The sequence below is a fragment of the Bos indicus genome, chromosome 13 (genome assembly GCF_029378745.1).
Source record: "Bos indicus isolate NIAB-ARS_2022 breed Sahiwal x Tharparkar chromosome 13, NIAB-ARS_B.indTharparkar_mat_pri_1.0, whole genome shotgun sequence".
NCBI lineage: Eukaryota > Metazoa > Chordata > Mammalia > Artiodactyla > Bovidae > Bos > Bos indicus.
The window spans coordinates 25,784,787-25,802,215 of record NC_091772.1 but is presented as its reverse complement, the minus strand read 5'-3'; the positions used below and the strand labels follow the sequence as shown (position 1 = coordinate 25,802,215).

General features: G+C 41.8%; 2 protein-coding genes across 2 annotated transcripts in view; one reads left to right on the top strand and one right to left on the bottom strand.

Annotated features, from left to right (window-relative positions):
* PRTFDC1 (phosphoribosyl transferase domain containing 1) overlaps window positions 1–17,429 on the top strand; it is a 130,730-nt gene that overhangs the window by 8,795 nt on the left and 104,506 nt on the right. The window contains 2 exon segments of the mRNA XM_070800832.1: window positions 5,169–5,275; window positions 10,613–10,796. Of these exon segments, the coding sequence (XP_070656933.1) occupies window positions 5,169–5,275; window positions 10,613–10,796 (291 nt within the window).
* The window catches only part of THNSL1 (threonine synthase like 1), a 144,214-nt gene that overhangs the window by 90,423 nt on the left and 36,362 nt on the right, over window positions 1–17,429 (bottom strand). The gene's annotated exons all lie outside the window — the stretch shown is intronic.

Sequence of the window (17,429 nt, the reverse complement as noted above, 5' to 3'; positions counted from 1 at the left end):
GAAAATTCTTCAAGAGATGGAAATACCAAACCACTTGACCTGCCTCTTGGTCAGGAAGCAACAGTTAGAACTGGACATGGAACAACAGACTGTTTCCAAATAGGAAAAGGAGTACGTCAAGGCTGTATATTGTCACTCTGCTTATTTAACTTATGTGCAGAGTACATCATGAGAAACGCTGGGCTGGAAGAAGCACAAGCTGGAATCAAGATTGCCGGGAGAAATATCAGTAACCTCAGATATGCAGATCACACCACCCTTGCGGCAGAAAGTGAAGAGGAACTAAAGAGCCTCTTAATGAAAGTGAAAGTGGAGAGTGAAAAAGTTGGCTTAAAGCTCAATGTTCAGAAAATGAAGATCATGGCATCTGGTCCCATCACTTCATGGGAAATAGATGGGGAAACAGTGGAAACAGTGCCAGACTTTATTTTTCTGGGCTCCAAAATCACTGCAGATGGTGACTGCAGCCATGAAATTAAAAGATGCTTACTCCTTGGAAGGAAAGTTATGACCAACCTAGATAGCATATTCAAAAGCAGAGACATTACTTTGCCAACAAAGGTTCATCTGGTCAAGGCTATGGTTTTTCCAGTGGTCATGTATGGATGTGAGAGTTGGACTGTGAAGAAGGCTGAGCGCCGAAGAATTGATGCTTTTGAACTGTGGTGTTGGAGGAGACTCTTGAGAGTCCCTTGGACTGCAAAGAGATCCAACCAGTCCATTCTGAAGGAGATCAGCCCTGGGATTTCTTTGTAGGGAATGATGCTGAAGCTGAAACTCCAGTACTTTGGCCACCTCATGCAAAGAGTTGACTCATTGGAAAAGACTCTGATGCTGGGAGGGATTGAGGGCAGAAGGAGAAGGGGACGACAGAGAATGAGATGGCTGGATGGCATCACTGACTCAATGGGCGTGAGTCTGAGTGAACTCCGAGGGCTGGTGATGGACGGGGAGGCCTGGCGATTCATGGGGTCGCAAACAGTTGGAGACGACTGAGCGACTGGACTGAACTGATCTTATTTAATCCTCAAGTTAGCCATATGTGGTAGGCATTGACTGTTTTATAGAAGAAAACCCCAACCCAGAGAGGTTAACGCCTGAGGTCCCATAGCTAGTAAATACACCCCCAGGTGTGTTAGGCTTCTGATCCATGCTCTTTACTGTTACTCCATGCTGCCTTTGAGCTACAGATTTCCAGTATGGTTTTTGTCTGTAGGTTTGATTGTTGTTGTTTTTTATTTGGCTGCACCGGGTCTTGGTTGCAGCATGTGGGATCTAGTCCCCTAACTAGGGATCGAACCTGGGCCTTTTGCATTGGGAGCACGGAGTCTTAACCACTGGACCACTAGGGAAGTCTCTATAGGTTTATTTTGTCATTTTATCATTCTTTTCTTTTTGGGAGGCATCATTTATTAAGCATTTATCATATATGGAAATGGAAATGTACTAGGAATCTAAGTACATTATTTGTTCTTTTTATCCTGAAAACAACCCTGTCTTTGGGTTTTTATTGTGTTCTATTTAAAGGAGGGGGAAATGAGTCTCACATAGAATTTTCCTCACATCCATAGTAAGTGTCAGAGCTGTGCCCCAGAACATGAACTAGAGAGTGGTCTCAGATTCAGCTGGGCAGGGGCTACCGCAGGATTTCACGATGGGAGGAACAACCCCCAGTTCGTGCTGCCACTACTGCAAGGGCTCCAGGAGGTGGTGTATGGGTTCTGGCAGGGGAGCCAGAAGGTGCTGTGTCCCTGGGTGATCTTCCTGAGGCCAGGTGCTGCTCAGGCGTCTCTTCTGGCCTCTATCATGGCCTGCCAGCGAGTCTTCTGGAAGCTCCTCATGTTCAGCTGGTGGTTCCAGGCACTGACCAGCGGTGTTGAAAGTGAACAGCCGGCCCTAGGCCATCTCGGGGTGGAAACCAGCGTTGCTTTGTAAACAGATTCAATTGTGCCCCTAGCCGATTTGCTGGTCAAGGCAGAGCCGGTGTGACACTCTGCAAATACACAGATGACACATTGTTTGACCACCCGTCTGCCCTTGGTCAGGTAAGAATTTCCAGACCCGTGAACAGTGGTGCTCTTTATCACGAGGAGATAGACTGAGGGTTGGGTAGCACGTGGGTGGAGACTGTTATTTATTCACTCAGCATTTTTGAGCACCTGTGGTATTCCGGGTCAGTGTTCTGAATGCTGGAATTTCAGCAATGCATGAGACAGACAAAGTCTCTACCAGAAGGAGCTAACATTCCAGTGCAAGGAGATAAAACACACAAGCACATGTACACATGTCACACCCAGTGGAAATACATGCTGTGAAGGACAGTGAGGCTGAGTAAGAGAAGTACATAGATGCGTGGCAAGGAAGCGGTGTTTTTTTACATAGGTGTCCAGAAGGCCTCGCTGTGGAGGTGATGTTTGAGGGGAGACTTGAAGGAAGTGAAGGGTAAGCCATGAGGGCTTCCAGGGGATGAGCGTTGTAGGCAAAAGAAAAGCAAGTGTAAAGCTCTTGGGGCAGAAGATGCTTGGGACATTCAAGCATCAGGAAGGAGAATGGTGGCTGAAGCAGGACGGGGTTAGACAGCTCCAGGGATGAGTCAGAGGCCGCCGCCCCTGCAGGCCATGGTGGCAACTCCAGTTGTACTCTTAGTGAAATGGGAAGCCCTTGAAAAAATCTGAGCAGAAGCCTGCTATGATGTACATGAGGTACGTTTTTCAAAGGAGGACTCCAGCTGCCACGTGGGGGTGGAGGATGGGCGGGATGCCAGCACAGTGGAAGCAGGGAGGCAAAATTGGTAGCCATGGCAATGGTCCTGGAAGAAGTGGTGGTGGTAGGGACTGGAAGTGAGGCAGTGGAGATGCTGAGAGGTGTGTGTGCGTGCTAAGTCACTTCAGTCATGTCCGACTCTTTTTGACCCCATGGACTGTAGCCCACCAGGCTCCTCTGTCCATAGGATTCTCCAGGCAAGAATACTGGAGTGAGTTGCCATGCCCTCTTCCAGGGGATCTTCCCAACCCAGGGATCCAACCCGTCTTTTATGTCTCCTGCATTGGCAGGTGGATTCTTAATCTCTAGTGCCACCTGGGAAGTCTGCTGAGAGGTGGTCCTGGTTAAATTCTGAAGGATCTGATGATAGGATTTGCTGCTGGGTTGCAAGAGGGGGATGATAGAAAGGGGTCAGTTACAACTCTGTGACTTTGACCTCAGCAGCTGAGAAGAGTTGCCCTTTACTGAGAGGGAAGGGATTCATCTGCACTGGGTTTGATCTGGCCAGCGTTCCAGAGCCTGGAACCAGGATGGGAGTCAGTGGAGTCTGGACCCTGTGTGGCCCTTCCAAAACCTGGGTGGAGGAGAACTGGTTTTGAGTTCCAGGTGAGGAGGCAGGGGAAAAGCAGGGGGATATCCCAGTGTTCGATGAAGTACAGATGGGTTTTAAAACAATAGAAAACGGATGAGATGAGGGAGCCAGAGGCAGGAAGAGACAGGAGTCTTCTCAAGGAGCAGAGAGCTCTGAGGGATACAAGGAGTTTGGGCGACAAGATCACACAGAGGTGGGAACAGTCAGCAATTACTGGGGCCTGTCCTGAGTTTGTGCAGATGATGTGGAGTTTGGGATACAGGTGGGGGAGTGGATTAGACAGGGAGAGGGTGTAGGTGAGAGACAACAAATGAACAGAACACAGAACTAGGGAGGATCCTGATTCGACCACAGACCAATCTGAGAACAGGAGGACAAGGTATGGGGAGTTAGACTGGGAATTTAGGATAGGTCTGCATTAGGAGAGTCTTTGAAAGCATACAGCTGCATGGAGAAATCTGATGGAGGTATGTGGGAGTAAGCAGAAAACCGGAGACTGCAGTTCAGCTATGGTTTAGCTTGAGTGCCTTTCTGGATGATCTGACAGTAAAGGGAACATGGTCTTCACTGGCATTTTCTCTCCTGCCTCTTTATTGTCTTAACCATCAGACTTGCACATCCAGTCCTAAGCAACAGGGAGGCTTGCTAGCAGTCTGTCCACTATCTGAATACAACAGTTTTCTGGAGCAATCGGTTCCCAATAGGACTGACTGACGTTCCCACCACAGCACATCCTTTTGAAGTCTTTACTAAAACGACCCAACCACTCAGAAGTTTGGGTGCACAATAACCCCAGGAGACATGTACTTTTAGTAGGTAACCTTTCCTAGGCAGGTGAGGTGATTACAATGCATAGACATGTAATAGTATATATAATAATATATTATAATAATGTGGAGTGATACTGTCTGTGTCAGTGGCCAGACCTCAGAAATAGTGTGGGTTCAGTTCCAGACCACCAAATTAAAGCAAATATCTCAATAATGCAAGTCACAGATTATTACTATTTTGGTTTTCCAGTACATATAAAAGTTAGGTTTAACCTATACTGTGGTCAATTAAGTGTGCAATACCATTATGTCTTTGGCTTCCCTGGTGGCTCAGAGGTTAAAGCGTCTGCCTGCAATGCAGGAGACCTGGGTTCAATCCCTGGGTCGGGAAGATCCCCTGGAGAAGGAAATGGCAACCCACTCCAGTATTCTTGCCTGGAGAATCCCATGGACGGAGGAGCCTGGGGGCTACAGTCCACGGGGTCGCAAAGAATCGGACACGACTGAGCGACTTCACTTTCACTTTTCACCATTATGTCTAAAAACAATGTACATACCTTAATTTAAAAATGCTTTATTGCTAGAAGTGCTAAGCATCCTCTGACAACGCAAGGTTGCCATAAACCTTCAATTTGTAAAAAAAAAAAAAAAAAAACTATCTGCAAAGCCCAGTAAAATGAGGTATGCCTGTAATTACAAAAATAATGTTACTTATATTCATGATAATATTTATAATGTAAATATACACTGTATCTTTACGTTTGTGCACTCTTACAAACAGTGCTGTCAGGTTAGCCGTAGGTCGGGGTTTTATCTTGTGATACGAGAAGTCAGGAATGGCGTTCCCTGTTCACTTCAGTAGGTCTTTACCTTGTTCCACCTGGCTTCTCACAGGTTGATGGAAGACAATTTAATGCCATTATGGATGGTCAGACCTAGTCTCTTATTTTCAATGGTATTCGTTTTTACAAAGCATGCTCTTTTACGTTTTAAAAAATAAATTCCAATGAAAAATATTGTAACCAAAATCAATTGGTTTGCAGATTACGGATGACTGGCCAGGGTATGATTTGAGCTTATTCACGTACCCACAGCACTACTATGGAGACTTGGAGTACGTGCTCATCCCTCATGGCATCATTGTGGACAGGTGAGCGCTCTTTGCTGAGTCTGTTTTCTCTAGTCCTCTCTTGTGTGAATCAAACAATAGGCTCAGGGACCCTATTCTGGAGTTTCTTCTATACAGTGGTGGATAGAATGTTTATAGGACAGAAAAATTGGAGTAAAATAAATCTGTGATTTCCTTGGATATTTGTTCCGGGGAGACAGAGGGTTGTACATGCAAAAGATAGTAATGACTACAGATAGTAAGGTGGTAACGGCTGTACATACAAGATAGATAGCCTCAAAATAACCGCGTCCTATACAGGCTGATAAAAATGAGGGCCGGGAAAGCATTTGTCTCACGTTTTTCACAGACTCTTAACGGGGAGAGTTAAGAGGTGACCTTTACCTTCATTTGCCTTCACAGGCCATACCCCGGAAACCCTGGCTTTTCCTGCAATTTGCATTTATCTCGAATAAGTCCCGTCTCACAGGTTGGCCAATCTGTGGATGTTTTCAGTGGTAATGTTTTGGAAATAAGAATATGTACAGCTTAAAAATAGCAGCACGGAACTGTTTCTCCACTACTGTTTCTCGTTCTTCTGAAGCCCTTGACACAGATGTCCTCTGGCTCCTTCCTAGTCACTTGACTCTCCTCTTCTAAGCCCCTAAGTCACCCTCATTTGTTTCTTGGTTTTCAGAGAAAAGAAAGTAATAGAAAGTTAGTCACTCAGTTGTGTCTGACTCTCTGTGACCGTAAGGACTGTAGCCGCCTGCCAGGCTCCTCTGTCCATGGAATTCTCCAGGCGAGAATGCTGGAATGGGTAAGAGCCTCTTCCAATTCAGCCTACCACAGGCGTCAGCACTTACAGGTCTTATCCCTTCAACAAAGCTGCCTTAATGCCCCGACTCTTGCCTTTCCGTGGACTTTTGATTTCTAGCACAAGATCAAATATGTAAGCCTTCACATTTATATGAAAAGCAAGCTTCCTGTATTTCACACTCAGAAATCGGGGTGGGAGAAGCTCTGAGAAATAAGGGCAAGCTGAGACTTGGGGCTCCCACTCTCCCCTTTTCCTTCAGCCTTTGTACTTCTGCTTCTATTTTCTTAAACTGTGACTTTCTTCTGAGTTAAAATTTAACTTATAAAATAGACCTTCAGCCAAAGGAAAGTTTGAAAAGCACCAACTGGTCACTATTCCCAGGATGTTATCTTTCCATCAATGCCTTTCTGTAAGCAAAAGGAAATGTCATTCTTTCATTCAAATTCTAAGATTTCCCATTGGTTAAGATCTGCATGTTGCATGTTCTCTCAAACTATAAAATATTACTAAAATAAGATCTAGTTTGGGATTTCTCACGGCCTCAGGTGGCCTTCCATGGAGTACAAGTTTTGATCCTTAAAGGGAAAAAAGGTTCTGAGAAGAAATAAATGTGAAAAATTTGGCATCTCCCAACTTGTCAAACCTCCCAGTTGGCAATTCATATTAAAGATGCAGATTCCTAAATCATTTCATTAGAGAACGCCCGATACTTGGTATCATTCTGTTTCACTAGATTGGGAGGCAGATTTCTGAGCCCAGTGAGACTCACTGTATGGCACCAAGGAAAACAGCTGCTCAATAAATTTTTCCTTTTCCAAATGTAGATAAATATGAATGCAAAACTCCTGTTATTGATACGGTAGGGGAAAAGTGGTCTCCGCTGTTGAATAGAATATTTATCCATTTCTTTTTACATATGCTTAGAAACAAATTTCTCCCAAATTAATTTGATTCAGTGGCTGCATTAACTCAATATTTTGTTTAGTCCAACCTCAGCCATTATGATGAATGCATTACACATAAAATATGGTGGAAGGTTAGAAAACAATAAAAATACCTAATTTTGAAAAAGGGGTAAATTTTGTAAAATATATTCAGCTTCCTAAGAATCAGTCTACTGGATTTCTCCTACCAAAAAAAAGGATACAGATTCTTGCAAAGGAAAGGGGAGGGATGGGGAAGAAATATGCTTGACTTTGATAGTTAAACCAACTTCTCTTGTGCAGTGGGCATCTTTGTACTCGATTCACTTCTTAATAGCTCTCAGAAGTACTTTGTCTTCACATGAGTTTGGGAACCCCCTGGTTTAAACAAATTCTGGCTTTTCTCATCTGAAAATTAATTTATGACTTAAGTTAATTGCATCCTGATCTAGTATAGGATTGAATCCTGGCAAGGTTACCAGTTGCCTCTACAGGAGGCTTTATGTCAAGAAATTCTGATTGGGGGGTCTGAGGTGGGGCCTCAAGAATGCCCGTCCCCACCTTTAAAATGAATTTAATTGAGATATAATTTACATACAACAAAACTCACCCATTGTAGATAAATGACTTAGTGATTTTTAGTACATTTTTATGGCTAGGCAACAATTACCAGCATTGTTTTACAATATTTTATTGTCAATCAAAAGTTTGTTGTCAATCTCTGCTCCTACCCACACTATCAGGCAATCACTAATCTAATTTCTTTCTCTATAAACTTGTGTTTCCTGAGCTTTAAATATAAATTAAATCAATATCTGATTATTGATTCATCGATTGATGGACGCTTAGATTTCTTGTTTGGGGCTACTGCGAATATTGCTTCCAGGAACATTTGCATGTAAGTCTTTGTGTGGACACATCTTTTCATTTCTCTTGGATGGGTTTTTGGAGAGGAATTCTGAGTTTTATGGTAAGCGTAAGAAACTGCCAATTATTTTCCAGATGCCTACACCATTTTTCATTCCCACCAGCAACGTTTGAGGCTCCAGTTTCTCCACATTGTTGTTATTGTTGTTTTAGTTGCTCAGTTGTGTCTGACTCTTTGCAACCCCATGGACTGTAGCCCACCGGGCTCCTCTGTCCATGGAATTCTCCAGGCAAGAATACTGGAGTGGGTTGCCATGCCCTTCTCCCTAGTTTCTCCACATACTTGCCAACATTTCATTTTGTTTGTCCTTTTAACTCTAGCCATTCTAGGTCTTCCCAGGCTCAGTGATAAAGAATCTGCCTGCCAATGCAGGAGACAGAGGTTTGATTCCTGGATCGAAAAGATCTCCTGGAAAAGGAAATGGCAACCCACTCCAGTGTTCTTGCCTGGGAAATCCCACGGACAGAGGAGCCTGGCAAGCTACAGTTCATGGGATTGCCAAAGACATGGACATGACCTAGTGACTAAGACAACAAAACAAAAACGTGGATATATAAAGGTGTTTCATTGTGGTTTAAAATTTTCCTAATGATTAGTGTGCTTTCTAGCTGTTCATACATCTTCTTTGGAGAGGTGCCTATTTAAGTTTTTTGCCAATTTTGCAGTTGGGTTGTTTGTCTTCTAAATGAGTTGTAAGAGTTCTTCGTATATTCTGGACACAGCCCTTTATCAGACATATGCTTTGCAAATATTTCCCACTAGTATGTGGCTTGTCTTTTCATTACTGATGTATTTTAAGGAGAATGTTGGGTAAAGTATTCTGTAAATGTCGACCAGGTCCAGCTGTTATATGGTGTACTGTTCCTTTATATCCTTACTGGTTTTCTGCCTTGTTGGATCTGTCATGTACTAAGAGAGGGGTATTGAAGTTTCCAACTACATCAGTGGATTCATCTACTTCTAGTTCTGTCAGTTTTTTGACACTCTTGCTAGGTGCAGACACATGAAGGACTGTTATGTTTTCCTGGAGAGCTGACCTCTTTTTATTACAGTAATGTTGCTCTTTATTCCTCATGATTTCCTTGCTCTGAAGTCTGCTTTGTCTGAAATTGATGTAGCTTGTCCAGGTTTCTGTTGATTATGTTTGCATGGTGCATCTTTCTCCATCCGTTTAATCTGGGTCTTTTATCTGGATCTTTGTGTTTAAGATGAATTTCTTGTGGACAACATACCTTAGGGTATTTTTTGATCCACTCTGACAGTCTGCCTTTAATTGATGTTTTTAGACCATGTGTGCGTGCTGTGCGTGCTAAGTCGCTTCAGTTGTGTCTGACTCTTTGTGACCTATGGACTATAGCCAGCCAGGCTCCTCTGTCCATGGGGATTCTCCAGGCAAGAATACTGGAGTAGGTTGCCCTCCTCTAGGAGATCTTCCTGACACAGGTATCAAACCTGCCTCTCTTACATCTCCTGCATTGGCAGGCAGGTTCTTTACCTCTAGCACCACCTGGGAAGCCTATTTTTAGACCGCTCACTAAAGTCATGATTGATATTCTTGGTTTAATCTCTACCATATTTGTAACTATTTATTACTCATCACTCCTGTTGTTTGTTCCCTTTTTTGTCTTTGCCTGTCTGTGAAGAGTGTCTCCCCAGCAGTGCATAGCTGTTGATGATGTGCAATCTGTTTTTCTTGTTTTTCCTTTTAAGTTTTGCTCACCGGGGTTCACACCTGTGTCTGAATAGCCTAGTCTTCGGCCTAATATTGATTAGAGATTGTTCTCAAACAACTTGAGATAGTGAGGCTTCCACTCTCTGCTGATGAATGTGTGTGGGGGCCTGGCAAACACATTCATATTGCCAGGCGTTTTTTTCTTTTTTAATTAATTTTTACTGGAGTATAGTTGCTTTGCAATGTTGTATTAGTTTCTACTGTAGAATAAAGTGAATCGACTGTGTGTGTGTGCATGTGTGTGTATCCCTTCTCTTTTGGATTTCCTTCCCATTTAGGTCACAGAGAGCACTGAGTAGAGTTCCCTGAGTTATACAGTAGGTTCTCATTAGTTATCTATTTTATACATAGTATCAATAGCGTATATATGTCCACCCCAATCTCCCAATTATTTCCAGCCTTTTCCAAGTCTTCCCTGGATTTTTACTTTTCACAGAGCTTTCTTGTGTCTGGGGCACCTTTCTCATAGGTAACATGCTATCTTCAGTAAATAAAAGACAAATATTATTCTTTTGATAGTTACTGCGGGCTTGACTTTTCCTCTAGTCTCGTCTAACGTGGTCAGGTGGGTGAGTCATTCTCCATTTCCTCTTTCTTTGCTTTTTAAAGTGAATATAATATCACCACATACCATCATAGCCTTGTTAAAGCTAACAACCAGGCTCTGTAGTGATCAAATAATTGCCTTCATGATCTTTGACATCATGTTTTACACCTTAATCATTTTTTTTGTGACACAGAGGGAAAAAATGTACCACTGATGATATGGTTATCAGAAATATGTTTTGAACACTCTCTCTTTGTCTGATGTTAACAAAGCTTCTTTATCTGGAGGCTTTGGTCTCCCAAGACCTTTTCCACTTTCCTCCTGCATAATCACATATGTAGAGTACATCATGCAGCTTTTTTTTTTGAAAGGAACAAATATGCTCAGAGATGTCTATACTTTAATATGTCTTTTAATCCCTTCTTTCAGAATTGAACGGCTGGCTAAGGATATTATGAAAGACATAGGATGTTGTGACATTATGGTCCTGTGTGTACTCAAAGGAGGCTACAAGTTCTGTGCAGACCTGGTAGAACACCTGAAGAACATCAGTCGAAACTCTGATTGATGTATCTTTATGAAGGTTGATTTCATCCGACTAAAAAGTTACAGGGTAAGTTATGATTTACTCCATTTTCATTATGTGATGTTTAGAATGAACAGTGTTATAAAAGCAAAGAGCTAATAATGTGATGAAAATGAAAGATGTATTTTATTTTAATTTGCAAGATACTACAACCTGTCATTCAAATAATGTTCTTGATGGGGCGGGGACACCCTCCTATCTATTGCTCATATAGGGAAAGAAGCTTCAGGAATGATTCATGCTTTCTTTTATGGCTATAAAGTTGAGTGGTTATTTCCTGGCGCCTAGTCTCATGAATAAATGTGAGGAGAAAGAGTATTAAGGAAGTCCAGTGAATACAGATGTACTTCTGCTCTGGATATCGCTCTTGGCCCCGAAGATCTGTGTGAGGACGTCCCCCCGGCGTTAGTACTTGGGTGACTGCAGTCAGGGCCCAGATACGAAGAACTAAAACCTGTAGGGACAATGAGTTATCAAGAGCAGTGAAACAGAAGACCAGGGAATCTCCAACAGAACGCTCTTCTACCAGTCTGTGCTGGGTTTTCATGGCTACTCAGTTGTGTCCGACGCTTGGCGACCCGATAGACTGTAGCCCGCCAAGTCCCTCTGTCCTTGGGATTTTCCAGGCAAGAATACTGGAGTGGGTTGCCATTCCCTTCTCCAGGGGATCTTCGCGACCCAAGAATCGAACCCGGGTCTCCTGCATTGCAGACAGATTCTTTACCATCTGAGCCACCAGGGAAGCCCAAATCACTAGCTTTGAATTGTGTTTGCTTTGCTTTGGGACAAAATAACCACAAACTTAGTGGCTTAAACCAACATATGTTTATTGTCCTACAGTTTCTCTAGGTCAGAAGTTCTCTGCTCAGAATCTTTCCAGACCGAAATCAAGGTGTTAGTTGGGGCTTTGATCACTTCTAGGATTTGGGGTCCTTCTCCAAGATCACTGGTCATTAGCAGATTTCAACCCCTGATTCCCTGCTGACTCTAGACTGGATTCACTGTCAGCTCTGAGAGGCTGCCCTGGGGTCCCTGCCTTGTGGACAACAGCATAGGCTGTTGATTGCAGGGTAGGAGAGCTGCTCCTCCGGTGGGGCCCTGCTCCTTTCTAAAGGACTCCCCTGATTAGGTCAGGTCTACACAGGATAAACTCTCTTTGATAAACTCAAAGTCAGTTGACTAATCACCTAATCATGAGAGTAAATTTCTATCATATTTACAAGTCTTGCCCACAGGTAAGTGGAGGAGATTATACACAAAAGGTGTGTGCCTGGGGACTGGGATGGGAGGGCATCTTAAAACCACCGAAGAATTGATGCTTTTAAACTGTGGTGTTGGAGAAGACTCTTGAGAGTCCCTTGGACTGCAAGGAGGTCCAACCAGTCCATTCTGAAGGAGATCAGCCCTGGGTGTTCTTTGGAAGGAATGATGCTAAAGCTGAAACTCCAGTACTTTGGCCACCTCATGTGAAGAGTTGACTCATTGGAAAAGACTCTGATGCTGGGAGGGATTGAGGGCAGGAGGAGAAGGGGACGACAGAGGATGAGATGGCTGGATGGCATCACTGACTCGATGGATGTGAGTCTGAGTGAACTCTGAGAGTTGGTGATGGACAGGAAGGCCTGGCGTGCTGCGATTCATGGGGTTGCAAAGAGTCAGACACGACTGAGCGACTGAACTGAACTGACCCTACCGTTCTCTTTCTTTGACTCAGTTGCCTCAGCTTTCAAGCGGCTAGTAAATTTTTCATTTCTTAAAACACTCTGTATTTTCCTAATGACCTCTGAGGTCAGGATAAAATTGTCTTTTGATTTTGTTTTTGGGTGTGGCGGGTGGGGGGGGGGGGCGGGCATGTGGCCATCTTAACTCTAATTTATTCATTTCATCTCTTGAAAATCTTTCCTCTCTTTAATTGTCTCTCATCCTAGTTTAAGTAGCTGTGCTTCCTTCTTACAAGATTTTTTTCCCCGCTTGGCTCTGATCCTTATTGTAAAATCTTCTAAAATCTTAAAAAAATTAAAGTCAGGTTTATTTGAGCCTAATTTACAGGCAATAGAATTTACCTCTGTCACTTTCTATGAGTTTTAACAAATGCATAGTCATGTAAATCACCACAGTCATCGATGTTGTTATATGTCCCAATAATGCATTTCTTATTGTCAGGTAGGATTTCATTGTATGGATACGCCAGTTTTAAAATCATTCATCAGCTGAAGGATATTTGGTTTGTTTCCTTTCTGGGGTGATTGTGAATAAAGCTACTAAGGGGGGGTGGCAGAAGATGAGATGGTTAGATGGCGTCCCTGACTCAATGGACATGAGTTTGAGCAAACTCTGGAAGACAGTAAAGTACAGGGGAGCCTGGCATCCTGAAGTCTGTAGGGATCACAAAGAGCCAGACATAGCTTAGCAGCAGCACAACAAAATATTCACATGCAGTTTTTGTATGTACTTATGTCTTTGTTTCTCTTGAGCAAATTTGTCTTGAGATTGCTAGGTTATATGGGGAGTGTTTATAAGAAATTACCAAACTATTTTCCAAAGTGATTGAATAATTTTGCTCCCCTCCCAGGACTATATGAAAGTTCCAGTTGCTCTACACTTTTGGCAACACTTGTTATTGTCAGTATTTCTTTATTTTTTCTTTTTTTTGTTTTACCCATTCAGATAACCAGTAGTATCTCATCATGGTTTTAATTTGCATTTCCCCAGTGAATAATGATGTTGAGCATCCTTTTATTTGCTTTTTTGTTGTTTATACAGTTTCTTTGATGAAATGTTTATTCAAATATCTTGCTCATTTAAAAAATTGGGTTGTTTCTTATTATTGAGTTTAAGTTTCTTACATATTTTTGTTACCAATCCTTTATTAATGTGTTTTTGAGTATATTTTCCTTTCAGTGGGTTGTTATTTTTGTTTTTATTAGAGTGCTTTTTTTTCCAAAGGGTATAATTTAAACATTTTTGTAAACTCTACTTTATCATTTTTTCTTTTGTAGGTTATAATTTTTGTGTCTGTAAGCAATCTTTGCTTAAATCTTTGTGTATATGAGTAATCTTTGTTTAATTCAAGGTCATGAAGATTTAGCCTCTATTTTCTTTGAGAAGTTTCCTAGTTTTAGGTTTCTAGGTGTATCTAGGTGTATAATTCATTTTTTGCATGCGTGCTTAGTCACCTTAGTCATGTCCGACTCTCTGCGACCCCATGGACCATGGCCAGCCAGGCTTCTCTGTTCATGGGATTCTCCAGGCAAGAATACTGGAGTGGGTTGCCATTAATTTATTAATGTGGTACAGATCAAGATTTCTTTTTTTTTCTTCTTGCAAGTGAATGTCCAATTTTTCCAAGATCATTTGATGAAAAGACTATTCTTTTCTATTGAATTGCCTCTGATCTTTTATTGAAAATCAATTCACTGTATGTTCGTGGGTCTATTTCTGAGCACTCTATTGAGTTCAGCTCATCTCTATGCTTATTCTTTGGTCAGTATCACCCTGTTTTGATTACTGTATCTGCACAGAAGTCTGGAAGTCAGAGAGCATGTGTCCTTCAACTTTGTTCTTTTTCATAACTGTTTATGAAAGTTTATCTTTCTATGTAAGTTTAAAAATCATGTTGTTGATGTCTACAGAATAACCTGTAATTGGTGTCCTGTAAAGGAGTGTTGGAGTTACATGTTCCTTCCAGGATGCATGCTCAGAGAATGGTGTGTTAGAGTGATCTGAGAGTGGGGGTTTTGGTACTGTGATGTCAAAAGCTCATCCATCAGGTATTTCCACTAGACCAATTTAAGGGTTGGGGATCTTGGCTGGTTTGACTTGGTTAAGACTAACTCTCTGCCCCTGAAAGAACAGCTGTACTGTAGCAATCCATGTGTCAGAGGTGTTATCTGTAGGGGGTGCTGAAAGGAGTCTTGTGATATATTTATTGTCTAAGCGATGTGAACCTTGGAGGGTGTGCAATTTTCAAAACAATTAAAGAGAGCTTAGTCAGGAAAGGCAGTTACAGGATGAAGCAAGTTATAGTTTAAGGGATCCAACTGATGACTGCCCTTGGTTTCACTATTATATATGGTAAACTTTTCCTTGAATTTCAAATTGTCTGTTGCAGGTACATAGCAATTTTGTGTATTGAACACTTGACTTTTCAAAACTCTCATTAGTTTAAATAGCTCTTTTGTAGATGCTTTTGGGTTTTTCTATGAAGATAATGGTTTTCCTTCTTTCTTTCTAATTTGTGTATTTCTTTTTATTGCTTTACTGAACTGGCTAGGACTTCCTGTTCAATTCTGAATAGAAACAGTGAAAGAAAATATTCTTGCCTTGTTATCAGTCATGTGATATTAACTGTTACATCATCAAATTTTTGTTGTATTGTTTTCATTTTCATTCAACTCAAACTATTTTCAAATTTCCTTTGCGACTTCCTCTTTCATTCACGGATTATTTCTTACTGTTTAATTTCCAAATATTGGGGGATTTTCCAGAGATAGCTCTGTATGATTTCTAGTTTAATTCTGTTGCAGAAAGAGTACTTTGTATGACTTCAATTCTTTTAAATTTCTTAAGTCTTGTTTTACGGTCCAGAATACGGTCAATCTTGCTGAAACTAATAATCTTGCCGAAACTTCCCTGCTGGTCCAGTGGTTAAGACTTCTCGATTATAATGTAGGGGGTGAGGTTTGATCCCTTTTCAGGGAACTAAGATCCCACATGCTGTGTGGCACAGCCAAAAAAAATTTTTTTTAAAGCAATGAACAGATATATTCAAATCAACATTATTTTTCCTGGGGATCATGCTGTGGAGGCTCCTACCCAGGGTTCTGATGAAGGAAGAAGGCGAGAATAGACTTTAAATGTTTCCCGCCAGCATCGGTTCTTAAACACAGCACATTTTAGTGTTTGTCCCACCTTTAAATCATGTAGCAACCAAGCATAACTGTGGCATCTGTCCTCTTACCTTCTTACAAAATGTCCTTCCTCTTGTCCATCACCAAGGTGACGCAGATCATCTCCTGATCGATCACCTCACATAAAAGCCTGCCTGCTCAGTCAGAGCAAGCTTTGCCCCTGATTAAATACCCTCTCAGAAATGGATGGAAAACCATACTCACAGACCAGGCTCTGAGGCAAACAGCCCAGTTTTCTCTGCTCACAGCACGTAAGCTGTCCTCATCCCGAGATGGATTCAATGCCTTCAGATTAGTCTTGAGCTGACCACCCCTTTCCACACTTGAGCTCTCTCCACAGTCCCGAGGACAGAGACCTGTTAAAAGCCCAAGCTAATAACACCACCAAGGAAGAGAAACAGGACTAACTCATTTTCCTCTGAGGGTGTCTGGTGCTCCCACATACCTCCAAACCGACTCATCCCGAGCAGACACCTTAAAAACATCTTGGCAGAAACAGTGGCCACTGAGGTATTCTTTTCATTCCTTCAGAAGTTCCTGGAGGACAGTCGGGACTCTGTAGGCTGTTGTGGGTGCTGGGCAGAAGCATCATGTAGGTTTACTCCCTCCTGTGCTTCTACTCTGTGATTCTTTTATTTGTTTGAGGAAAACGTTGGAAGTTGCATTTACTGAGAGGCTGTGTCTCTTTGTGACAGCTGTTGGCATTCGGAGGTCACTCGAGGGGCTCTTTTTCTAGGAGGGGTCCCAGTTGTTTTACGCCCTCCGCTAAGGTTTACTAAGGAACCTTCCTGGGGTATGGATGGGTCACACGTCTCAAGGCAATTTGACTTGTCTTTGTGTTGTATTACACTTCCCATGAGACATGAAATGAATTTGCTGAATGATACCCATCTAGACAAAGATTACTTAGAACTTAGCATTAGGCTAATTCATTGGAGAGCATGGCCCACAGACTCCTGTTTTTTAAATGAAATGAAAGGCGCTGGTAGCCTGGGTTCCTTAATGTTTCGAGGTTTCCTTCCTTCTTCCCTTCTTTCGTTTTTCCTCTGTCCCTCTTTTCAGGAGTTTTCACTTAGCTCTTGCTAGATTAATTAATTTAATCTCATTTAATCCTGACTGTAACTCTGCCAATTATCTCTCAGCTTTTTTTTTTTTTTAACTGGTGAAGAAAAAGAGGCTCAGAAAGTTTAATTAACTCATAAGGTCACACAGCCAGTAAATAGTAGCAAAGGCACCAGAGGCCAGACCCATCTATTTCTCAAGCATGTGCCCTTTGCAATGTATCACATTTTCCACAAAATTTTACTGTTTCATGAGATATTAATATGTTTGCTAACATTTATTAAAGGAGTTGGTTGTATTTTTCTTCTAAAAATATATAAGACAAATATTAAGTTCATATATACAGTTATTATTGTCATTATGCAATAATTTGCCTTTAAGAAATGGTGACATTACTTGAGAAAATCCAGAAGTTGCATGAGAGAGAGAACTTATTGCATGTATCACATTCCATGTGCCCACAAGAGGCTATACTTTGTAGCTTCTCTTAAAAGATCAACAAAACTTGTGAGAGTATTCAGTGTTTATTTTATTTAGCAAAGAATCTAATTTCAGTTATTTCTCAAAAGAATTTATTTATCTGAGGGGCCTAATTTTTCAGCTGATCTAATAACCCAAAGATAACACTGCATTATGTGAGCACTTATTTGTGTTACACCATTACATTACACATTAAAAAAATATTTTC